Source organism: Castor canadensis, chromosome 12 (genome assembly GCF_047511655.1).
Source record: "Castor canadensis chromosome 12, mCasCan1.hap1v2, whole genome shotgun sequence".
Classification (NCBI taxonomy): domain Eukaryota; kingdom Metazoa; phylum Chordata; class Mammalia; order Rodentia; family Castoridae; genus Castor; species Castor canadensis.
In genome coordinates, this window is record NC_133397.1 from 111,551,035 (window position 1) to 111,576,000 (window position 24,966).

Below are 24,966 nucleotides of genomic sequence, written 5' to 3' on the forward strand. Positions count from 1 at the left end.
GGTGTGTGTTTTCTTCCTTTCTTTTTTTTCTTTCTTTCTTTTCTCCTGTACTTTTTTTTTTATGGTAAAATAGGAATTTTAGGTAGCAGTTATATTTCTAGTAGTTATAGGAAACGTAAATGTGTTCCTTAATGCTGATAAGGACTCAGTAAAATATTGGGTTTTAGTGGTATTCTGATTTTGAGGGGGGGAAATTGCCTCTTTTTGTCTGTAATAACATTAAAATTGCTGTAGGTCCATCTTGACAATAGCCAGCTTCAAGAGAAGAAATTATTTGGGCTTCATGTGATGCTCAACAAAATTAAGAGGATTGATATTCAGAGAATTCAGACCATATAATCACCTTCTGATTTCATCCTGTAATTTCAAGCATTCAGGAAATAAAATGTGTATGTACTGTTCAAAGAATATAAAAGGCTATATTCCCTTGTATTTGAAAACCTTGCCTATGACCAATATGACATACAGAGAGAAGCAGTTTGGTTGGCAGAACTTAAGAAGGGAGCATATTCTCACACTTTCTGTTAGGAACACACCAGCTCTTCTTATCTATTCAATGTACTGGAGTCCCAATTTCTTTGTGAAGCCAAAGTTTAAGCTTTTACTCCCAGGTAGCAGCAGCTTTACAATTAAATTTTAATCCCTCAGTGTTGTTAGACTCCTATCTAAAGTACAGCCACAGCTGTTCTTGGCAGGCAAATACATTGCTGTTTTTCCTAGTCACAGTAAGATAGAAAAATGTTCTCTGGCTAGGGTGTGGATGAAGGCACTTTACTAATCTTATACATAATTCATCCTCAGTTGCTGGGGTACTCAAAGTTGAAACTCTGCCCTCTGATAAAATTCAGCTGGATTTTTTATTTACTTGACTCTGATCCCTTTGGGGGTTTAGTCCTTACTGGAAGCCCAGGGATTCTAATTCAGCTAATCCCTGGCTGTGAAGACTTTTCTCTTAATTTGCTCTTGGTCCATTTTAGTTATTGTAATAACACCTTTAAAAAACAAAACAAAACAAAAACTGCAGTTGAACATTGCAGTTCAGAGAGTTCTGGATATCCTGAAAAGAACTTTCAGTATCAGCTTACTGAATGGAAGGACTCCCAATAGTTTTATCTTAATTTGTTTTGAAAGTTTAGGTTTTTAAAAAGTCTCAGTATGAAAAAAATATGATAACTATTACTTTATAACATGGTATAATTAGTAATAGTTCTGTTGAGTTTCAAATTCATTTCACTAAGGTATTGTAATTAATGGATTTGTTTACTCATTCTTTCATTCCATGAACAAATATTTATTGGTTATCTTTATGGAGTGAAAATACAATTCTTGTTTACAAGTTACTCATAGTCTAGTGTTAAGGGTGTTGGGAAGGGAATGAAAGGTGTTATAAAGTAGAGGTTACTCCACAGTAGATTAGTTCATCCTTTCATAATCATGAAAGGATGAGTTATCATGACTGATGAGTTATTTCAAGTGCCTCCCATAAAGTGACCCAAAAATCAATTAAGACTCATAGAGGGCCCTTTTTTTTCAGAAGAATTTACTTTCTTAGTGTCCCTTTAAGTCAAACAAGAAGATACAGAAAGAAGTGTTTTACTCTTTTTCAGATATACTACATGGAATATTTTCACCTTTATACCTAGCTGTCAAAGTTCATTCTGTTTTTTGTTTTGTTTTGTTTTGGTGGTACTGGAGTTTGAACTCAGAACTTGCTAGGTAGCCACTCTACCATTTGAGCCAAACTTCATGTTTTGTAACAGTAATGGTCTGTATACTGTTTATATGAATAGTTTAGAAGTTATCACAAAATGATTTTCTCAACTAAAATTTAAGAAATGTCTCACCTCAGATTCACAGAATAACTGCCTTAAGACTAAAGCCCCTACACACATGCATTTTGTTCTCTTAGATCCTCTCAGCCTTAATAATAACAGATTAATAAGGACTGAGGGCCATCCTGGATTTTTGTTGTTGTTTGTCTCTCAGGCCTTATGCCTGCTAGGTAGGTGATCTACCACTTGAGCCACACCCCCAGCCCCCACCCTGGTTTTGAAAATGAGAGTGTAATGTCATTGTGAAGCAGAATGGAATAGTAAGTGTTACAACAATTGCTTGACTGTGTACATGTTTGAAGGACAATCCAGAGCCGCCCTGAGCCACCCAGCACTTACTTGTTCATGTCAAAGCAGCATCTTGCAGTCATTCATTCTGAAAGTAGGAATGTAGTATATTAATTTTAAAACTAAGTAAAAGGATATTGCAGTAAGGCCCTATATAATGTTCCTTTCTTACTCTTCCAAACTGAATGTTGCTGATCAATTTTGCATTCTTGACAATTCTATCTCTTTATAAGGGGGGCCACCAAGACTGTTTTCTCCCCTTATAAATGAAAAATAGGAACCATCTTTATTGGGCTGTCTCTGTCAAGTAATGTACTAACTAAATCTATGACCTTCAAATACTTTTTTTTTTTTTTTTTTTTTTTGAGACAGAGCCTTACTATTTAGGCCAGGCTGGCCTGGAACTCTAGTCTTTTCTGCGTCATCCTCTCAAGTGCTGAGATTACAGACCTGCACTGCCATGCCTAGCGTACATATTTTAAAATAGACACAGGACTTGTCCTAAGGAGTTTATTCAAATTAGATATGTAATCGATAAATACGAAAAATGATGAAAAAAAAAGAGTAGGCCCAAAGCTGTAATAGAGGGACTGATACAACTCAGTGCTGTAGCAGAAAAAAAATGAAATGAGATGATTTGAACAATGACTTGGAGGCAGAAGACTAAGGATCAGGCTTTGGAATTTGATGACCATTACTTCTCTGGCAATCTATTTGAGCTTGCCAAACTGACTGGAATATACAGAAATTATTATTAGTTGAGAATATACATCTCCAGATAGTGAGTTAGATTCATGATGGCATCTTCCAATCAGAAGTCTAACTTGCAGCATGTTGGTAAGGAGGCATACCATGTTTCCAAGTGGTAAGGAACACATTCTCATCCATTCACCTGCATTCTGGTTATATTAGTAACAGTGTCTGCTAACATTATGTCTCCAGAAAGACTTAAGCAAACTCCAGCCTTAAATCCTGTGAAGTACTACCAACTCCCATAGGAACTGGACAAAGATAAAGAACACAGTTACTTATTTTTCTATACTTTCATTTTTTGGATGGTATTGAGAGAAACCATATCTCTGGTTCAGCCTCAAATTCCATATTGGATTTTTAAAAATTGCTTTTTGAGCAGTAATTTTTCCCTGGTTGCTTAACAGTCATACAGGTTGTGGCTTCTGTCTTTAGGCCTATTTTATCATAGCTGCTCTGGGAGGACAGATGAAAAATAATAAGTCAGTTAGATATTTTATGAGTATTGGAATCCCTTCCATTCAGAAATGTAAATAAAATAACCAGCATGAGCAATCAGCTTATGTCAGATTCCATGGGTTTACATTACATAGGGAAATTATAGTGCAACCTGAAACATGCTTCTTAATGAATTCATAGTGGTGTCACAGTTGAATATAAACCCTTGAGCTTTTCTGTTGTAAAGGGTTTCAGAAATCACCTTTTATAAACTGCCTAAGAGTGGAGGAGAAAACTAAGATGATACTAACATGCTATCACTGTTAAGTGGCTGCCTCCCTTCAACACCAAATCATGCCAGTTAAGTAAAGCAGAAACCTAAGATACTGCTCAGCTTTTGGCTTATTCAGGGTGCATAAGAGCATGTATACTCACTGCCACTCTGGGTCAGACCTACAATATGTATTCTGTTTCTGAACGTGGCATCAGAAGACTGCTATAGAACTGTGTTCTTTTCATGCTTTTTGTCTTTATAAGTTAGGGAAATTCAATTAAGAAGTATGACAGAAGTCTGGTAAATAGCAAATTCAAGAAACCAGAATCTAACTGGAAATGATGAAATCAGCATTTGCCCCCATCTTTGGCTGCTGGTCCAGTGCTCTATAATATGTTAGAACTACCTCCTTGGTTATCAGTGAACCGCTTTTGCAGTTACTAAAGCTCTTTTGCAGCACTGCTCCTTTCACCATGGCCTCAGACATGATAAATCTGTCAGCCACAAAAATCCAATATACCAAATGGAATATAAGAATCAGCCAAGTTTTAAGGTTTTGGAGAGAAAGGAATGTATTTTCTAATCAAAATTATTTCTTTTTCACATTCTAATTTCTTAAGAATTTGATTTGACTGATGCTAGGTTCTGAACATAAATGCATCACAATTCTGGACAGGATATTTAATATCTCCTACTTAGTCCAGAATCCCAAATGATAAGGATCTCCAGTTAATAATACATAGAATTTTGTTGGGTTTTATAGTGCAGATCTTTTTTAGTCCCTATATCTATATCTGATAAACTCATTCCTGTGCTTTCCCATAGGTGCCCTGGTGTTTACTGACAGATTAAGATGTTGTGTGGCCCAATAAGAGACTCAACCATTTGACAGTCTAGGTACATGGTCACCTCACATTACTTAAGCCCTCATCTCAGCATTGTAATTTCTCTATATTCCCTAATGTATATAATATATACTCACTTGAAATTCCTTATATATTACTTGCAAGCAAGAATGTTCTTGGTTGTAAGTTTCAGCATATACCAGATCCTTCTATTTAGAGTGCTTTCCCCTGACTGCTCTCAACCAGTTCATGCCTTATCTTATAAAATTCCAACTCTAAAGTTAACCTCTTGAAGAAAACTATCTCTGATTAATCTCATTCACAAGTTTCCTTTCTTCTAAAACTTCTGTTTTCTGGTCTGTTAAACTGTTTTGTTTCTTTGTAATTGTTGTTTCTGCACATTGTCACCCAGCAAGCATGATTCTAGGAATGATGATCTTCCTCCATCCCTTTGTCTTTATCGTACACAAACATTTTGAAGGCCTACTGATAGTCTTTTCAATTTCCTCAGAGTCCTTATCCACCTTCTATGCCCTTTCCTTTTACTTTATAGTTACATTCCTTGAGAAACAAGCAATGTGTTCAGGGCTTGGCCTCCACCTCAGCATGTGTGTGGCAGCCTGCTGAATAGGTCCCTACAGTTGAGAAGGATTTAACCCTTTAGTTTGCCAATCTGTACATTCTACTCAGATGCTTTCAAGCTGTAGACATGAGACCAGGAGTAGACTAGGAGATGGGAGTGGGGAAATTTCCACTGAAAGCCGTTAGCATTTTTCTTCCTTTTTACATAAGACCTATGAAGCTGCTGTCGTCAGCAACTTACCCGACATTCTCCTGCCCTGCCTCTTTTCCAGGAGTCAGGGTTAGTTTAAGAAAAAGCCTCTTGCTAGAAGCCATGACCTCGTACTTTTATCCCCTCCATCTGGTGTGCGGCCTCATGGGGCTGTGCTGCTATGCAGGAGGTGAGCAATGGAATTCTTTAGATGATGACTTCTGAGCCCACATGCGGAGGCAGTGGGGGTGGGAAGCAGGGAGAACAGTGAGAGTCAAGATCGATGGACCAAAAAGTAAGGCTTGCTGGGGGAGAAATCCTGACTATAGGTAGACTGTTTTCTTGAGGTGTTCTTTCTCTAGCTCAAGCAGGGGCCCAGGTCAGGAAGCTGTAGCTTCCCAGGTCTGTGATTGATGAATATCGCGTTCCTACAGCTTTCCCTTCTGTCTTCACAGTTGGGGTGCACTAGTGGGATAGGTAGGGTCTTTGAGGGCTTAGTCTGTCTCTGACAGAATGCATTCCAAGGTGGAACAGGGAAGGGTTTCCCTTGCATACTTCCTTTCTTGGAGCTGCTATTTCTCCCTTTCTTGCACCTAAAGAGAGGTCCAGATTTTGAATGAGAATGGGAGGAGGGATTGAGAGCTGCAAAAGCTTTTGATCAAGTGAAAATCTGTTGTCTGCCTCATTGCACAGGGGTTTCTCTGCAAGGTAGATGCCCTTGCCTTGGTATAGATGAATTGCTTGTCTCTAGAGGTCCCAGAATCTTTATAAGGCCGTAAGTAGGCATGACTTTCCTAACCCAGGGGCTGATAGTTTTTTTGGGTTTGGTTTTGTTTTTGTTTTTTGTGGTGTGGGATTTGAACTCAGGGCCTCATGCTTGCTAAACTGGCCCTCCTGCTGCTTGAAAACAGCCACTCTGCCAGCCCTGTTTTGTCTTGGATATTTTCAAGATAGGGTCTTGTGAACTATTTGCTGGGGCTGGTGTGGAACTGCAGTCCTCCTGATCTCTGCCTCCTGAGTAGCTAGGATTATAGGCATGAGCCACCTACAACCAGCAATTGATAGCATTTTAAAAAAGAATGAAGTCTGGGGCTAGCAGAGTGGCTCAAGTGGTAAAGCACCTGCCTAGCAAGTGCAAAACCCTGAGTTTAAACCCCAATACTACAGGAAAAAAAAAAACCCTCAAATTTTAATATGAACTTAAAAGCCCAAAGACTTAATAATTTCCTCTTCTGACTTCTACTATCTGTGCATTTAGCATCACTTTAAAAGAACTAGATAAAATTAAAACAAAAAACTTTAATGTTAATCTGAAGAGGGAAACTACAAAGAACTAGGAACCAGAATTGTTTAAACATGAAATACTTTGTAGAGTGATCACTAGATATAATGGTGATAATAGTGGCAAAAAAGAATTTATTGACAAGGTTTAGAAGGTGTAGGTGTGCCTCTGTAAACTCTGCTCAGGTATACTTTGCTGGCAGCATAGCCCCCAGGAGGGCTTGAACATACAGCATTTCTGAAGGTAATGGTACTCTGGCACCCTCAAACCCAAGGCATCCTCTGACTTTGTGGAGAGTACACAGGATTTGAAGTTAGTAGACCTAGGTTTGAGTTCTGTCTGGGTCACTCAGTGTCCATATGATCTTGGACAAATCACTGAAACTTTCTGACTGGTATTCATAAAATGTGAGTAAAAAAAAAATGAGAGTAACTCCTATCTCACAGGGTTGCTGTAAGAATCACATATATGTTTAAGTATTTTGTGAACAAAAAAAGCTTTCTATGACCATTGTCATTATTTTGGGGGGAAGCCCCACCTTGGAATATGATAAAGGATGAAACTATGGGTGAAACTGTCTTCCTTTCTTTCTTCACTCAGAATAGCCTTTCTGTTTGGTCACAGTGCTTGTAGTTGCTGGTGGTGTTGACAAAAAATAACCAGATTTTGGTTCCTTTGGAACCAGATTCATGGGCGGAATGGAAGTGAGCAAAGGACAATTTTAAGCCAGTATAGTTCAGTTAGACAGCAAAGGAGAGAATGCTTATCTTACGTTCTCAAATCTTGTATAACTAAAACATCTTATATAAACAAGAAACAGTCACAAAAAAGCTTAGAAATAATTTAGAACATGAATGGGTAGTGGGGAAATTAGCTTATAAACTCTTCTTCTATCCCTTTCACTTTGGGGGTTAGAGTCAGATGTGTTACTGACACACTTACTAGCTATTGTCTACAACCTATCAGGCATCCAAAGGGAAAATCAGCTTCTGGGAAAGCTTAGTTCAATGCAGCAATCATGACACATTTAACCTACTAAAGCCACTGTTTGTTCTCTTCCAGTGCCTCACCCTTATGAAGATCATTCCTGGTATCCAAAACTAGCCTATTTCTTAACCCAGTGAGAGTTAGAAACAACAGGTCATAACCAGGAGGCTCAACAATTAAATATACCTCATGCAGTCATAGGAACCTGCCCAATCATTCGAGCACATAGGACATGCATCTCACTGTCTCCCGTGTGAACTGACTTTGAGAAGTTGTATTGTCTCAGCTACTCTGCTTAGGTAGAAATTCTGTACTCTGATCTCTTTTCTTGATTCCCTTTCTTCATTCTTCCCCTACTACCTTCCAGGAGAGTACCAGTTCCCAAACCAAACGGTTGCCTTGCATGTTGATAATGTAACTTTTTTCTTAGTTATAGCCAGACTCTGTTGTTGGTAGGCTTTTTGAAGATTCTATTGGAAATCTAGCTTCTTTTTTATTGTTGGGTAGGGGGATGACTACCACTCCTAAGTAACCTGTGAGAAGCTATTTGTGTGTCCATGTATGTGCACTTCACTCACACACGTGTGTGTGTCCCCTCATGGTTGTGCTCAGGGTGGCGGGGAGGGCAAAGAATAAAAAGGAAGCATCTTTCTCATTTTCCAACATTGCTTCAAAGATTCCCAACCCCCATAGTAGCAGGCAGTTCCCAAGTGGAGGGTGGGGGCAGAGGCCTCCACCAAGGCCATCAATAACCAGGTGTGAGCTACAGGTCTCTGTGTAATGTGAAGCTCTCCCGTATTTCATTTCTGCACCCAGGGGGCGGCTCTGCAGGATTGCTTACGGAGAGCTCTGTGTCTGGCACCTCTCTCCACAAGGCCCAGGCGCCCAGGGTCCCACCGACCTGCCCAGGAATGCATCGCATTGTTCTCTGGTGCTGTAATTTGGCTGCAGAAGCTAGGCTGAATGCCTCCCAGGGATGAGAAACATGCTTTCCCTGGCGTCCTCCCTTCTTCCCAGCTAGCTTGGGCTTCTGCCCTATGACCACTGAAAGCATTTAAATAAAACTTTAGAAAGGCTGAGGGAAAAATCCTGATTATCTGTCTTCTATTGAGTCATGTAGAAACTCATGTCCTAAGTGGGTCTGAGAATTTGGCAGAGGTTTTGATGGTTGGTGCTCTTGATAAGGAACCTGAGAGAAAGGAGAATACGCGGGGGGAGGGGGGGGGAATGAGGCAGTGAGTATTCATAAGTTAGATCTGTGAAACCTTTTGCAAACAGACCCTTAGGGTAGTGTTTGCTTCTTTTAATTAATCTCAAGACTCTGATTTCATCTTTCAGCATAACTCAAGCAGAGTGCCATTATTCAGGACCAATAATAATAAAAATTGGCTGTTTTCTGTAAGGTTAGGTTAAAATTGGCATTCTTACTTTTGCTTAAACTGACTGCAGGCTGTGCAACTGAGGTACTTCAGTCATACACGTTCACTAAAAAGACTCTAAGACCCCTAAAGGATAGAGATAGTATCTTTTAAGTTAACTTTGTGTCCAAGTAGCACTTACTGAAATGCAGTATGCCTAAATATTTATCAAAAGTTAAAAGAAAGGAGGATCAACAAGGAATGGAAGACAGGAGAGATGCTAAGACATTGCTGATGGGAAGGACAGACTACTATCATATAGAGGAAGGATGGAAGAGGGTGTCTAGAGGCAGAGTGAGGGAGTAGCAGCAAAACTAAATAGAGCCCTCAACTGCACCAAATAAAGCTCTTGTTTTGCTCCAAATAAATTAGTTTCTGTTTGTATAGTGCAGCATGAACGCCAGTTGTCTAAAGCCATTTGGAATGCAGAGGAAAGCTAAGGACTAAGGAAAAATTAATTGCTTGGCCATCATTCCTCCTTGGGGCCACACAGCTTCTGTAGTGGGGCTCAAATGGACATCCTTTCTCTCACTTAAATACCTCACTTTTCAAACTTCTCACTCTCTGAACAGCTTGTTCTCTTAACCATTTATAAGAAATTGCAAAACTTGCATCTTTGTGAGATAGAATTTGAAGCCCAGGGAAAAACAAAGAATAGCATGCGATACCAGAAGAGGTCCACCCACTTCTTTCAAATATAAAAATTTGATCTACTATCAAATAGTAGATAATTGGGCACAGGATTTAACACAAGTTGACTTCCCTTGGAAGGTCTATGCCATTACTGATAAGGTAACTTGGATGTTCTTACAAGGTCAGGGGCTGGCTGAGACCAGGGCTCTTCCCAGCAGCAGCCTGGTAAACATGGCAGTATTTGTAAATTCGTTCAACACTGTTCTTGACTTTGGACTGACCGTAGTCATGACCCCATACTTCCACACTACCACAAAACTTTCTTCCTCCTAATCCAGGCCCAAAATGTCAGAAGCTCCTCTCTTCCCCTTCTATTCCCCCTCCCTAATCCCACCACTGGCTCATCAGTTATCCAGTTGACTCCACTCTGCAAGGAAGACATTCCCTTGGCCTGACTCACTCAGTCCCATTTCTCCACAGGCATCCCCTCACCGCAGACCACAAGGGCCCTGACTAGCTCATGTTTTGTGTTAATGGATGTGAAACCGGAGCAAATCCCCTCACCAAAAGAAAAACCACCCTAAACTCTCCCACACAGGTCTCAGCAGGTTACACAAATATTAGTCCTATCATCCAAATAAATCTGCCTCTATGGCCAGAGCAATGGCTCCCACAACCTCCTGCTGCCTGTGCAGAGTGAGGTTGCTCCACAAACATTCAAGGACCATTAAGGGATGTTGTAGAGGAACTTGAGAAATGCAAGAGGGCCTGTACCAGAATTCCCTGTGTAGACCCCCTAATCTACAGCCTGCTGTCAAGACTAGACAGTCTTAAACTTCCTAGAGAAGTTATGATGGGTTTGACCAGTCAGGGCTTTGGTGAAGAGTGTTGTGGCTGCATTTTGGGGCACAATTAAATCTCAATATCTGAGATAGGTTCATACTCTTATCTTACAGATGAGAAATAGAGGCTGGGAGAATCTAAGTATCTTCCTGAAAATATCAAAAACTGTAAGTGACACAGCTATGATTTTTAACTCAGATCTGTCTTAACTGCTTATTTCTACACCACTCTGCTGTTTTCTCAACTGTCAAGAGATAACCACCAAGTTACATAAAACTAGGACATCAGAGTTTCAGACTCCATGTCCTACCCTCCAGCTTACTAAGCCTGCTAACTCTAGAGACTCCACTAATGTGAACCTAGTTAGGCAGTGGGTAGTAGCCAGAAGGAACCCTTCCTGACTTAAACCAAATGTGAAATGAATAGATTACTATTAAATCACCAGGACAAATTAAGATTTGGTGTGTAAATGGGGACATGGACATGCTACTGCCTTCTAGGCTGTTCACCACACTGGCCTCAAGCCCCAGCTCTTTTTATAGGTAGCCACAGGCTTCTCCTAGCTTCAAAAGTTAGGATCCTCTCCTAAAGAATTACTGAAGTTAGAGATCTCTATCTTCCTAATATACACTGATCCCCTTGTGGCGTTTGAGATCAGGTCAGCTCACCTCCATGAAACGACCTGTCTTTTACTCAGTGTTTTCCAAACCTAGTTAACCTCCAGAATAACACATGGGGGAACAGAATCCCAAGGCCTAGAAAGACTTACTGTATTATTCTCTCCCTGTACTGTCACAGAATATTCTAATGATCTGTTAGCCTTGAGAACCACTACATGCCACCTCAGACTGAACAGGCAACAAGTAAGCAGACCACTGTCAGATAAAGGTGGAAACAGACAGAGAATGCATGTTTATGTAGTTACATGATTTTCCCCTATAAAACACAGCAGTTTATAAACTATATATAAGCATGTGAATGCAGCCTCATCCAAGATGGCTGACTTTGTCTAGCATTCTCAAGCTCTCAATAGTAGAATGTCGTACCCTAAGATTGTTCTTTTAGGGTACCAGGCAGTCTGCTCAAACTGTCTCTAGGGAAGGAACATGTAGTCTCATCTCTGTCTGATGCTATCCTCAATCAGGATAGAATTAAAAAAGGAAGCTATCTCCATGTCCCCTTCCTCTTGCATGCCCAAGAAGTATCAGGAAGTCAGTGCAAGGGAAAGGAAAAATGAGCCTTGACCAGGTTCTTTAGTGCAACTCAAATCACTCTGAAGACCCTCTACCTCTTCTACTCTTTCTTCAAACCTCCAGAGTGGAAATCAGGGATCCACTCAGCTTCTTATATCCCCTATCAACTCCTTCCCAGGGCTAAGGAACAAGCCAGGACACCATGGTCCCTCTGGATTATTCTCAAGTCCTTAAATAGAAGCTGTAGCAGCCCAGGGTTGAGGGTGGAGGAAGGTGTGCATGCAAGGATCTTGTGCTTTTGAGTTGGGAGGCTTGAAGCGGAGGGATGAGTGAGGTATCTTAAGTGTTCAGGTCTGGTCCAGCCACTCTGCCTTCTTGGGGGCCTTGCAAGTATGGACGTCCACAGTATTTCTGCACTCCTTGCACCGCACAGCACAACACCAGTGGAATTTGCACTCACACTGGGTGACACGGGTTACTCGAGTTGTGTCGTACCCTCGGCCACAGCACATGATTTCACAACCATCTGTTCCTTTAGAAGTCTTGTTGCAGACGCGGCCTGCGGTGCCTAGGGAACCTGGGTTGGGGAAGACGGAATCAGAACAAAGTTACCTCTTACTTCAGCTACTCTGGGCACTTTACTCACATCCTCAGGAGGAAGCCATAAAGTATCTTTTTTTTTTTTTTTTTTTGCTGAAAACACACCCACTAGCCAAAATGATCATATCCTCATCGCCTTTTAGTCCAGGCTCATTTCTTCCCACCATCAAAGCTCCCCAGAAGCCACTGGCTTCACCTGCACCCTCCCTGCCAATATACATCTCTATACCCTCTTTAGAATCAAACCTTAGAAGTTCCTAACTATGTTTGAAATTTTCCATAACAAAAAGTGAAACAACAGTTTAGCATGGAATTTACCTCTTCAAATAAGTCTTACTACAACTCTGATCATGCTACCATTTGTTAGTATTTTTGGTCCTTTATACTTTTTTAAGTCGTACTCTACAGAGAAGTATAGCATGGCCATTAAAAGCATGGGTGACTGAAGTGGTAGAGTGCTTGCCTACCGAGAGTGAGAGCCTGAGTTCAATCCCCAGTACTGAAAAAGTAAATAAAAATAAAGAATGGGTTCTGATCCCTGTTCTGCCTCTTAGGTATCTAGTGATTTAGCAAGTTAATTAATGTCTCTGGGCCTTAGTGTTCTCATATGAAAATTGATATAATAGCAGCATCTTAGTGGAGTGCTATGCTATAATCCTGGTCTAGCTGAGGAGGTGAGCTGATTAACATGACAGGCTGCAGGCATGGTGCCCTTACAGCAAGAATTCTTGAAGGGCAGGGATGATGTTTTGCCCCTGCACAGGGATAGCTAAACCAAAGAGATCCTGTCAACAGATAATAAAGTCAGGGAATTTTGTATGTGTTGGATCCCAGAGAGTATTTATCCAAACTCTTTCCCTTATTAAGAACCCAGGGTGGGAAGGGACTGACCTGGGAGTTCAAGAAAGACAATGAGTTAGCTAATTTCAACAGCAGTGTTCTCCACATTCCAGTGGGATTGGGAAAAAATGCAGCACCTCCATATTTGTTTTTTTTATTTTATCAGTTTAAAGTATCTATTTTAGGGCTGGGGGTGTAGCTCAGTGGAAGAGCACTTGCCTCACATGCTCAAAGCCCTGGATTAGAGCCCCAACACCATAACAATAATGACAACAACAATAAAATAACATATATATATGGCATGAATGTTTTATAATATACAGGTATGGTGGAATATATATTTTTTTTTCAGAGGTATATGCTCCTTTTTTAACTATAGCAATATATAGGCCAAAATTAGGAGACCAGTGCTGTATAGTGTGGGCTGTTTAGGTCTACTACATATACATTATTCCCCTAACTCCAAGTATTGGGCTTTAGGGCACCAAAAACCTCTTCTACACCCTGGAGCTGTGTGCTGTCTAGTCTAGCAACCACTAGCTACATCTTTTAAATTTCAGTTAATCAAAATTAACTAAACAATTTAGTTTCTCCGCTGCACTAGCTATACAGTAATCCCACTTATCTGTTTTACTTTCTGTGATTTCAGTTTCCTGTGGTCAAAAAATATTAAATGAAAAAATACAGGAATAAAAAAATTCATAAGTTTGAAATGTTTTATCACATAATATCATTCAAATTGTTCTATTTTAGGCTGGGAATGTAGCTCAGTGGTAGAGCATTTGCCTAGTATGTTCAAACCCTGGGTTCCATTCCTACCATTGCAAAAAATATTGTTCTATTTTATTGTTAACTATTGTTGTTAATCTCTTATAGTGCCTAATTTATAAATTAAGCTTCCCCATAGGCATGTATGTATAAGAAAAAGCATAGTATACATAGGGTTTGGTATTGACTGTAGTTTCAGGCATCCATTACAGATCCATGTATAAGGGGGGACACTGTATTTCAAGTTCTCAATAATCACATGCGGCAAGTTGCTACTGTGCTGAAGAACACAGCTGTCATCACAGAACGTTCAGTTGGACAGTACTACTTTGTGTGAATGTCTGGCCCCATACTCCTGGGACAACTTATACCCTTTGAATTCTTAACTCCCACTTTTAGTTTTATGAGAACTAATTTTACACGTCTGACAAAAACTAACATGCATATGCTTATCCTCCCTCCTGACTCCAAAGATCCTTTCCCAAAGGTACATTTTAAATATGGTAAAATAGACTTATACTTTAGATATTATGGAATTATTCAGAGACTAACCCTCTGAATTAGACCATGTGAAAAACAAACCTAGTGGCCAGAGGGTTCAAAAGGGCTCCCCCGACCTTTTTTCTTCTCACCCTGTACAAAGTACACCAACTTTCTCTGTTACTGGGCTAGAACTCCATCCCCTTTCTGTGCAGTTTTGCTCTGAGCCACTTGACTCTACAAGAATGACAGTTATGAGTAAAAACAAACAGCACGGAAGACAGCTGAGATTTTTGGCTCCACTTTACCGAAGTGCTGACTGTTGAGTCTGCAGAAAAGAGCCTGGGAGCCCCATGACAGTAACCAGAAAAGAAGCAGTTCTGTTGTACTGCACGTTGTTACTAGTTTAACCTATCTAAACCAGAAATTATGAGCCAGGTTGGTAACTTCCACTCTCTTGGGGAAATACCCTACTACTTTCCAGCATTCCCAAGAATTCCACCACAGATATCTAGAACAGATTGAAAAACAACCATTTTCTGCTTACTACCAGCCATTTGCTGCTTTACTTGCCTTTGTAGGGATCTCTTCTTTCCTTGCTCCCCTAACCGCATTTCACAATCTTCAGTGGCAGCACACTGGATAAAGCCTTTCAAGATCATTTGTGGCCTAGCTTTAATCTCCCAGACACCTTTACTCAGTCAGATTGATCTTCTCTGTCCCCAGAACAGGTCATGGGTTTTGCTACCTACCCTTTTCAGCAGAGTATCTGCCTATCCAGATAATCTCCACACTTCAAAGAGCAGGTTAAATTCCACATTTTCACTTTTCTTGATTTCTCCATTCGTTTCTCTTTATAATTGCATTTGCTTACTCATTACACATCTCCCCACCCCTCTATTTCTTTTGTGGTGCTGGGGAGCAAACCCAGGGTCTTGCACTTGCTAGGCAAGTGCTGTATCAACTGAGCTATATCCCCAGCTTTAATCTCGTTTCTTCAACTAGATTATAAAGAGCCAAAGGCTTAATGTTGCATTTATGTTTCTGTGTAGGCCACACATTGCTCAGAACTGAAAACAGGTGGCTCATTTAAATATCCTCTGAGAAGTATCCCAGATAATGGGAATACACAACCTCAGGTCTCAAGGAGCTGAGTAACCTCCTCTCTATTTGTGCAGCCTTGAACCTGGTAGACTGACACATAAGTCACCAATCTCAGGATGAGGTTTTCACATGGGGAGCTGACTGACTCCTTCCATAGCACCCCCTTCCCTAAATCCTGCAGCTGGACAGACAATGATTAACCAGCAATGCCTGTACTAAGAACTGGGCTCCATGTCTCTCTGCCTGCTTTGTTTTCTTACCTGCAGCCTTGTCTAAGACACAGTAGTCTGGGGAGTTGTCAAAGTAGACAAGATCAGTCCGAGTGGCACGGCGATAGCCTTGGCGGGCTGCTGTGAAGTTGGCACCATCCTGGGTGGCTGTCACCTGAACAGCCCCATCGTAGCGCCGCCGCAGGTAATCACCTGTGCGGCGGAAGTCTGAGAGTGCACGCCAGCAGGTGCGTAGAGTACATGAACCACTCACACCATGGCACTTACACTCTAGCTTCAGAAATCGTCGCACAGCCTGGAGGAGGGAGGAGGCAGGTCAGGGAGAGATTTTTGTCATCCCTAGGGGCAAAAGCAGGAGTGCTCTGAGGTCTGCTGGGCCAGGCTTGGTGGTTCTCTCCCACATCAGATCCCACCCATTCTTCCTGACCAAATTAAAGAATCTCCTCCTCTAGAAAATCTTCTGGGACCAAGTGATTTGCTTGTTATGTCTGCCTGTTGGAATGTCAAGCCATAGTATTCTGTTCATGACAACAGTGTGCTTACACATCCTTTAGTTCTCATGTATTGGAGTGCCACGCACTACACCTTCTCCTTTTGTAGTGTACCATTTTTCAGCATGTGCACAGGAGGTGTTCAAACACCAGCAGGCAGTCTAGAACAAACTCTTATTATTCGCCCAGCTTTCATTAAGGCCGTTCTTTTTTTTTTTTTAACCTGTTGAAAAGTTACTTCTCTAACCTTTTCCTACTTTCTATTTATGTGGAAACCTGGTTGAACCTAGGCATTCCCAAGCTCCCTTACATTTAGTGCTCCTGTCAGGGATGCTAAGGCTTTTGGAAGTGAAGATGCCTTCAGTTTTCCCACCTTCACGTTTAGGTTTGGTCATTCCCAAAAAATGTACATACCCAAATGTGACTACTGACCGTACGACCACAGCGATTGTTATGTAAGTTCATGAGGGCCCGGGCGTCCTTAAGCCTCTTCTCCTTGGCATCCACAAAGGCCTTGGCGAAACGGACACCATAGTGGATGTTGTCACTGCAGCCACCCCAGTCAAAGTCCCCACGTTGGTCATGGTGTCGACCACGAGTATATGGGTCACAGCTGCACACACTCAGTTCACCCTGGCTACAGGCACGAGTGATAGCATGTACCACGCCTGCTGATGAGATGGCATAGACAAATGCTGCCTCCCGGCTACCTGGAGTAAGAAAGGTAGAAGGGCATTTCAGGAAAGAGACACATGTCTGTCCCCCACCTTTTTTTTTTTTTCTCTCAGCACTGGGGTTTGAACTCAGGGTCTTGAGCCTGATAGGTAGGTGCTCTACCACTTGAGCCATATCCCCAGCCCTTTTTGCTTTGGTTATTTTTGAGATAAGCTCCTTGTTTTCCTGGGTGGCCTGGATTGTAATCCTCCTGCTCATGCTTCCCACATAGCTGGGATGACAGATGACACCATGCCTAGCTTTTTTCTTTTTTTGGTTGAGATGGGGTCTCACTAACTTTTTGCTTAGGCTTGCCTCAAACTACAAAATCCTCCTGATCTCCACCTCCTGAGTTGGGATGACTGATGTGAACCTCCAGCAGTTCTGCTACTCCTCCCTCCTCCCCTACCTCCTCATCCCCCTTCCCATTTTTGGACAGTCTCACTATATAACCTAGCTGGCCTGGAATTCAAAATCTTCTTGCCTCATCCTCCCAAGTTCTGGAATTACAAGTGTGTGCCACGTCCAGCAGTCTCCTTCTTTATCCCACATAATCTCTAAAACCTACTCTCCTCTTCTTTCCCAGAGCCACCTCTACACTCTCTTTTTCCAAGGTGCCCTTCCCTTCCAAGAGCATTCCCCAGAGTATCTGACTGCTTCCTCTTAGCCCTCACTATTCTCTATCCGTTTCTTTGCGCATCTGACCTCTCGGGCTGACCTGTACTCTTAGTTCTAATTTCCCTGGGTCCTTCCACTGAAAAGTCCCATGGTGAATCTTCCCCTCCCACTGAGTGCTAGCACTGGTGTAGCTAAGCCTGCCTTAGTGCACATTCCAGACGTTTCAGGCCCACTCTGCTGGACAGTTCCTCCACAATACAGACCCCAGCCCAGGCGGTCAGCCTGTCTGGGGAGGCAACTTTCTGTGCCTGTTCTGCTCCCTACCTGCTCCTGGGGACTGATGAACGTCACCCCCAACACCTCCAGATTCCCATCTCATTCCTTTTCTCCTAGTTTACTGCTGACCTCTGCTTAGCACTTTTGCTGAGCTGGGGCCAAGCCACTGACTCTCCAAATATTTACATATCACCTTTCTGTTTATCTCTTGTTCCCATTACTGTAGTGTAGAGATTGTTAGGGTGACAGTACTGATGGTGGTGCTAAGAACCAAAGGAGCTATTCCTGGTTCTCAGCCTTACAGGGCTAGGGAATGGTGAGGGCAGAGAAAATGAGGGAGAAAGATGGAGGTGCTAGGGAACGCTTACCTTTGTGTCATCATCTCAGAGCACTGGGATTGACAGGGCCTCTGCCTGGGAGTCTCAGGTTGTAAGGGGCTCTGCCCACACTTGATTCTCTGATTATGAAGTGTGTGGGAGAGGAGAGAGGGGATCTGCCTACCCTTCCCACTCACCACCCCAAGCATAGGAAAGGAAGGAGCTGCAGCAGGAAGGAGGAGGCCCCTACTTCTGAGCATGACACGACCAAAGACAGTGTGGTCGCGGTCCAGTGTAGTGCAGTTCCAGCGATGATGTCGGAACTGGTGCTGACACTCTCGGATCCATTCTCGGGCACCTTCACCCACTGAGCGCATGATGTCTGGATAACGCTGACAGAGCTGTCGCTGCCGGCTCACCAGACCAGGGATGTTGTCACAGATCACCCGGGCTCCCAGGGCCCCAATGTACCTGTAAAATGGACGTGGCCCTGTCAGAGCAGCCAATCTTTTTCCTGTGAAGGGGTGGAAGATGTTTGGTATCTAGACCTTCCTTTCCCTGCCCCCAGCCCACATTCCCTGACACTGGTGGGCAGAACCATTCCCCACAAGCTCTGGAGAAATACGCAGTTGCAAAAAGAGTAATTGAGTGGTCTCCCACCATTACCAGTTCCTCAGCCAAAGGCCAAAGTGACACACACTCCCAGAACACAGGCCAGGCATGTGTCATATACACAGAAGCTGTGGGTATGTCACACAAACCCATCGCCTGTTTATTTAATAAACATTAAGGTCCTCACAGAAAAATAAACTAACAAAATGAGGGTCTGAGACGACACTACTACACCCACATGTAAGAGAGACGTCCTGAGTGGCTGGTCCATGAAGACGTGGTTTGGGGGCAGGGAGATGGAGACAGGGAGGGGCCAGCAGGAAGAGACATAGTGGGCAATTCTGAGTAATGTTTATAGTTCTAGTTGGACTGAACTGGCTAAAAAATCCTCATTCCCGATCTTGAGATCGAGGAAGACGACCCCATCCCCGACTTTCCTCCCCATTCCCCTTATTTCTAGGCTTCAGGGTTTTTTAATTAGGGAAGTTTTGCTTTTTAAAATCACTTTCTCCAACGTATAAGACACAATGTCCTGGGTGGGCCTGCATACAACGGGCTATTTGCAGTGGGAAGCCAAAGGCCAAGATAAAGTAGTCCAGTTCCCAGTGTTCAATGCAGACAATTACAAGAAGATAACTGAGATGAGCTTCTAGCAGGTGAGATGGGTCGCTGGAAGTATTTTCTCTTCTTTCAAACACTCTTAGCCCTAGACTCCACCTCAGCCTTAGAAAGAACATTTTGGAGATCAAATTGGACTGCACCACCCTTTCTGCCCAAGAGGCCACCAAACAGATCAGAACCATTTGCAAACTTCTGATAGCTCAACTACCTGGCTCTGTTTCTTTCTCCCTTTCGGTCTCATCAATCCCATAGCACCTTCTTAATTTGCTGGGCACCCTCGATTCTCCTAAGACTCCTGTCCCCTTTTCTGAACAGGTGAGGGTGGTGGAAAGCAGTTGCTACTGCAGACAGAAAAACTTTGGTCTTGTCTATGAATGAGCTGATGGTTTAGGAATGGCCCTAAAATGTGCCTAGAAGTTGGTGAGGATAAGGGAGGGCAGCTGGTGGGGGAGGGAAAAACTGAACAGCCCTGGGCCCTGTGTCCCCTCCCCCCCATGCATTCCCACAGCCAGCCCTCACCCACAGACTGGATCACCACTGGTGACACCAACTCAAACAAACACAAGGAGGGCTGATGCTTGCCTCTTCGGGAACTCAGCAGAGCTGATGGGCCCCATCTGTCCTGAGGGAGGGGTGAGAGGGCTGGCCCTCTGCTTAACAAATCCCATGGAATCAGCGTCCCCAGCACTGTCCATGAGGGCAGCAGCTTCCAGGAACAAACAAAATAAACACCCCAGGCTGGGCCAGGCCGGAAAGGGCTGCCTGACGCAAAGCCTGGAGTTACACCCACTGCCGTGGAGATTTGTTTGGAGAATCAAGACCGTTGGAGTTCATCCCTGTCTCACCACTGTTCTGCTTCCCCAGTTCAGCCCAGAGTACTGATCTAGGAAATGGGTGTTTGGTTCCCCACCTCCTAGGGCTTGGGAGGAGGGGAGTTGGATGGGAATAGGAGACCAATAATCCAGCCCTCATGAGACAGACTGGAGTGGGGCAGGCCAAACTCTGGCAAAAAGGCTTTCCTGTGGTCTGACTTAAATCCATTCTGCTGCAGCCCACATTGGTCCTCCTTATTACATCCTCAGTGAGCATGGGAACATCTGTTCAGTATCTAAGATGGGAGATAATTAGATTTTTTTTACTACCATACTTACCCAACTAACTGCTTCAAGACCTGCAAAGCATGGCGCTGGCCTACTTTCCAGTAGTTTGCACCTTTAGACAGTGTGAGGGCCTCCAACAATGCTGAGCCCATTCCTTCTAAGTTCAGCTCCTGCTTGCAAAATGCCTGCCCCATGCCAAGCACTGAGCTCAACCATTGGGGCACAGAATGTTTAAGGGGTCCCCTGGCTCATGGGTGCCAGAGGCCCCCTGACTCCCCAGCTTTTTCCTTCTAGAACCTTCCTAGCTTCCTGCACCAGAATGCTCTCTTTACCTGTTTTTGACCAATTCACATTCCTTCCTTTGATAAAGTGACACATACTCTAGCCCCTTTCGTCTCAAAGTGTGGTTCCCAAAACAGCAGTATCTGTGTCACCTAGGGATTTGTTAGAAATGCAGAACATCAAGCCTCACTCCTAGGCCTATTGAATCAGAATCTGAATTTCGTCAGGACTCCAGCCTGATTTGGATGTACTACTACATTGAAGGCAGGAATTTTTGTGTCTTTTGTTCACTTTGGTATCCCCAGTACTTAGAACAGTATCTGGTACATAGGAGGTACTCAATAACTATTTATTGAATAAATACCTAACTGTTTCCATCTCTCCCTAGCCAGCCATAAACTTCATTTCAGTTACAGCTTTACTCCTTGTCAACACTGCCAGTTTATTTGCAGATGTTCTATGTTTGTGTCATTTTAATGAAGCCTCTTTTTTCTTCCCTTGTTTTGTGTACATATCCTAGTATATAGGGTTCAGTCCAGCACATATACAACTTTGAACATAAAGATAAAATTGTTAGCCTTTCCGAATCTTCTCTGAAACCACGGCATTTGGATAGTACTTTACAGTTCACAAAAAAGTTTTCTGCACAAAAATTCCAAGACCACACATACAGAGACAGCAATAAGAGAGAAAGAAAGTGATCTTCATTTTATAGGTGGAGAAACTGTGAGGTTCGAGGATGTTAAATGAGAGTACCACTCTGTCCATCAAGGCTACTCAGGTTGAAGGAAGGCCACTTGACTCCAAAGTTCAACTTCTTTCTGTTGGAGATGGGCGGGCTTGAGATAGGGTCCTGCTATATAGCCTGGGCTGGCCTTGAACTCATGAGCCTCTTGCCCTAGGTTTCTGAGTGCTGCAATTATAGGTGTGTACCCCTATGTTTGGCCCCAGTTCATTTTTATACCAGGGGCAAGAGAGGCACACAGTTTTCCTAGGAGTAAATCCATCTTGTTCCAAAACTGGTATCAACTTGAGCAAGTTTCTTACCATTTCTCCTCTATCCCTCACTTTCTTCATTTGTGTGAAAGAGATCATAATAGAACCCTCTCTGGATTCTTCTGGGGGTTAAAGAAAATGATGCTCTTAAGGTAGCTTGGCCATAGTGCCTTGAGCTCAGTAGGGGCTCATTAAATGACAACTGGTGTTGGTAACAGTAGAGCTAATATTCCACTCTGTTTCTTGCTCTCTATAAGCCCATAAACACAGTCCTGCTCTTCTGATCCCTACCTGCTCCCCCTTGCAAAATGAAACAGGCAAGTGCGTGACAGGAGCCCCCTAGACTAAGAAGAAGCCATTGTTTCCTCTAGTTAAGGATGGAGGGAGGAAGTGGGTGGAGAGGAAGAGGAAGAATCTTGAGCTGTGAGGAAGAGCATGTGGAACATGGACACACTGAGTAAACAGGCATCTGTCTCTTCCAGGGTTTGCACAAAATACCAGTCTTGCTGGGGCTTCTGTAAGGGAAAGAGAGAGAAACACCTTGGGGGAGTCACCTGCCTTCAGAATTTGGCTTTCCACCTCATCCTAAAGTGGTGACCACTGAGGCTGGCATCTGGGGCTGCAGTAATGACAGGTGAAGGGCAAGGAGACAAACAACATCTATACCCAATCTCCATCCTGGCCCCGTTACTGCCTTCCTCCATTTCACAGGGACTGCTAAACTACTCTGTCACCGGCTTCCCTTCCTAGCTCTTCCATCTAGGAGTTTTTCCAGAATCTTTAATATGAACCATGTGGGGGGAGGGTAAGAGAGGGAGAAAGGAAAAGCAGGATGGAGTAGACAAGGGTAAAAAATGGGGACTAAAGAACCCCACTTGAGTCTATAGGAACCACTAGCTGGATGCTGAAATGACCAGAGTGACACTTCTCATGTAAACACCAGGTGATCCCCAAGACTGTCTTCCAAAAGGGTAAGAAGCAATCAATAGTTCCTAAAAGAAAACTGCCATCTGGGCAGGATAAAGATGGGCAGCACTCACTTCAAACTCTCATGCTTTCCCAACAGGGACCCTGAAGATGTAAGTCCCCAGGCTAGACTGTGCCAAGGTGTAAGGGGTGGTTTTGATCTCTGAACGTTCAAAGGCCCTTTTCCAGTCTTGCTTCTTTTCTTTCCTTTCTCTTTCCAAAAGAATGTTTCAAGCCAGATGTAAGATATAGGCCTCTCTGCTCCCCCATCCAGAACCCCCCTCCTTGCCTTCCCCAACACTGCAGAGATAAAAAGATCCAAAAGAGAGATTTTTCTTCAACAGGAAAACAGGGATGGGGGTGGGGATGGAAAGATGCATCTTGAAATGATAGGAATCTGCAGTCCAAGCTGGCTGGCCCCTCAGCCAGCTACCCCTCACCCTTCCAGCCAAGATTCCAAGTCAAGAGAGAAAAGCCACAGGGTGCAAGAGAAGAAGAGACCATACTTTGCAGGGGTGGGGGGTGGGGGTTGCAAGCAGGAGGTGCAGAGTGAGGAATGGAAGGGGGCACTGTATGGTGGAGAGGGGCACTAGCCCAGTCCAAGAGGTTAGTTTGATTGGAAGGGTGAAAAGGAAAGATGACAGGACTGAATCTTGTCTCAGTCCAAACCCTCCTCCCCTTGTTTCGCCACCCCCTGTGAAGGGGGAGAAGGAGAACAGCTTTCCTAGGAAGAGAAGATGAGTACCATCCTGGGCTGGGGGAGCTGCTGGGAATGGGGATGGGGATGGAATCCGAAAAGGACAGACAGCAGACATCCCAAGGATAATGCCTTTTGCCTGTCTGCCCTCTTGCTAAGTGTCTGTAGCCTAAGGCCCTTGAGAGACGTGAGGAGAGGGTTTCTCGGTACTTTTGTATTCCAGAAGCCTCTGGCTCTTGGAGGAGAAAGATGGAGGTGATATCATCTGGGAAAGAAAAGCACGAAGGGAGGGGATTACCAGTGTTCCAAGTGACATCCTTGAGACAGAAGACAATGCCCAGATTAGGCAAACCCTCGCTGAAATTATCTTAATTGTGGGAATCAGTGGGGTACCTTTTGACTGGATTTTACTTCTACAGAATCTCGCGCTGCTGCTGCTGCTCACCAAAGCCTTCCAGCGCTAGCTACCCTGTGGGCTAGACTAGCAGAGGCCAATCGGCCCTTGCCAGCAGCACCTCTTTCTGCCTCCCAAGGGGGCCCTCAGGCGGGTGGGGCCCAGCCGAACAGCCACTGCAGGGGTCAGAGGGACGACTGGTTTCTTGAGCCCATTCTGAGAATCGGAAGGTAGCCTCTGCCTGGGGCTTAAACGCGAGTCGGGGGCGATGTGGGGTGGGGGCAGCATATGGGGCCTGCGGAGCCTCGACCACGAGGCGTCCTTGCACCAGATGCTCCATACTCTCCTCACCAGGCCGGTAAGATGCGGCGCCTCATCCCCTCAGCCCCTCCGGGACTCCAGTGACTGTCCTGCCCAGATCATTTCCAATTTCGTCCAAACAACAACCTAGTCCCCTGAACAGCCCGTGCCAGGAGCTGTATAATCCCCGCGGGCGCCTCACTCGCCCAACCCTGAGATCCACACTCACCACCAGGATGTGTCTACGCGGGCCGGCAGAGTCAGCAGCAGCAGAAGGCAGGCAAGACCTAGGCGGGCCGAAGCTGGGGAGACGTCGGGGGCCGCGGGTCTGGGCGCGGACGCGGGGACAGGGGCGCGGGCGCGCCGAGGGGCGAGCTGCGCGGCTTCCTCCGCACCACCCGGCCTTAGCATAGCTCCCCGAAGACTCCAGCCGTGCAGCCCGGAGGGGCGTGGACGGGGCTCGGTCTGGGCTTACTCAGGCTGCCCCTACCTCACCCCTCTGGGTGGCCATGGGGTTTGCAGGCGGCTGGGGATAGGGTCACGTGGAATCCAGGAGCCGGGCGCAGGGTCCCGGGGAAGGCGTAAGTTGCGGTGTCCGGAAACCGACGACGCGCGCTAGCTGGGGTCTAGGACGCGCTGCCCGAGCACCGGGCGCGGTGTCAGGGGTTCTGAAGCGCGGAGTGGAGCTGCGGGCCCGAGCACGCGGACAGCCCCTCCAGCCGCAGGCTCTCATTGGACGGCGCGGGGCGGGGCCGCGACCGGGGACACGCGGGGCCGTCAGGGCGGCTCCGCCCGCGCCTGCCCTGGGTGCTCCGCGGCGCCCTAGGTGTGGTGGGCGCCTCCGGCCCCCGCACCCCCGCGCGCCGCCGCGCCCCCACCTGCTCCGGCGCGGTGCGACGGGCGCCGCAGCCTTTCAGCGCCCGTAGCGCCCGGTCCCTACCGACGCCGCGCCACCGGGTCCTAGCGCCCTTCATTCGGCGACTCCGACTGCTGTTGGATGGCCAG

The 24,966-nt window shown here is 44.6% G+C and overlaps 2 protein-coding genes across 3 annotated transcripts in view; one reads left to right on the forward strand and one right to left on the reverse strand.

Moving 5' to 3' along the window:
* St7l (suppression of tumorigenicity 7 like) overlaps positions 1-10,595 on the forward strand; it is a 77,618-nt gene extending 67,023 nt beyond the window's left edge. For both annotated transcript variants that reach the window (XM_074050757.1, XM_074050762.1), the window contains exon 15: positions 10,476-10,595. In XM_074050757.1, the coding sequence (XP_073906858.1) occupies positions 10,476-10,571 (96 nt within the window). In that variant the 3' untranslated portion in view covers positions 10,572-10,595. The remainder of the gene's footprint in view (positions 1-10,475) is intronic.
* Wnt2b (Wnt family member 2B) lies at positions 1-24,709 on the reverse strand. The gene is made up of 5 exons (XM_020156572.2): positions 24,191-24,709; positions 18,244-18,464; positions 16,501-16,778; positions 15,608-15,872; positions 1-12,132 (listed from the first exon to the last, which is right to left on the reverse strand). Exons 1-5 carry the CDS (start codon positions 24,370-24,372, stop codon positions 11,903-11,905), a joined length of 1,176 nt encoding a protein of 391 aa, XP_020012161.1. The 5' UTR covers positions 24,373-24,709; the 3' UTR covers positions 1-11,902.
* Positions 24,710-24,966: the final 257 nt, after the last annotated feature.

Bases quoted from the DNA above. Each gene is read 5' to 3' on its own strand.
- Wnt2b (XM_020156572.2), bottom strand. From the start codon at position 24,372: ATGCTAAGGCCGGGTGGTGCGGAGGAAGCCGCGCAGCTCGCCCCTCGG. The intron at 16,779-18,243 runs GTAGGGGCCTCC...TTCTTACTCCAG, and splicing joins TGGTCGTGTCATGCTCAGAA to GTAGCCGGGAGGCAGCATTT. The intron at 12,133-15,607 runs GTAAGAAAACAA...TCCCCAACCCAG, and splicing joins TGTCTTAGACAAGGCTGCAG to GTTCCCTAGGCACCGCAGGC.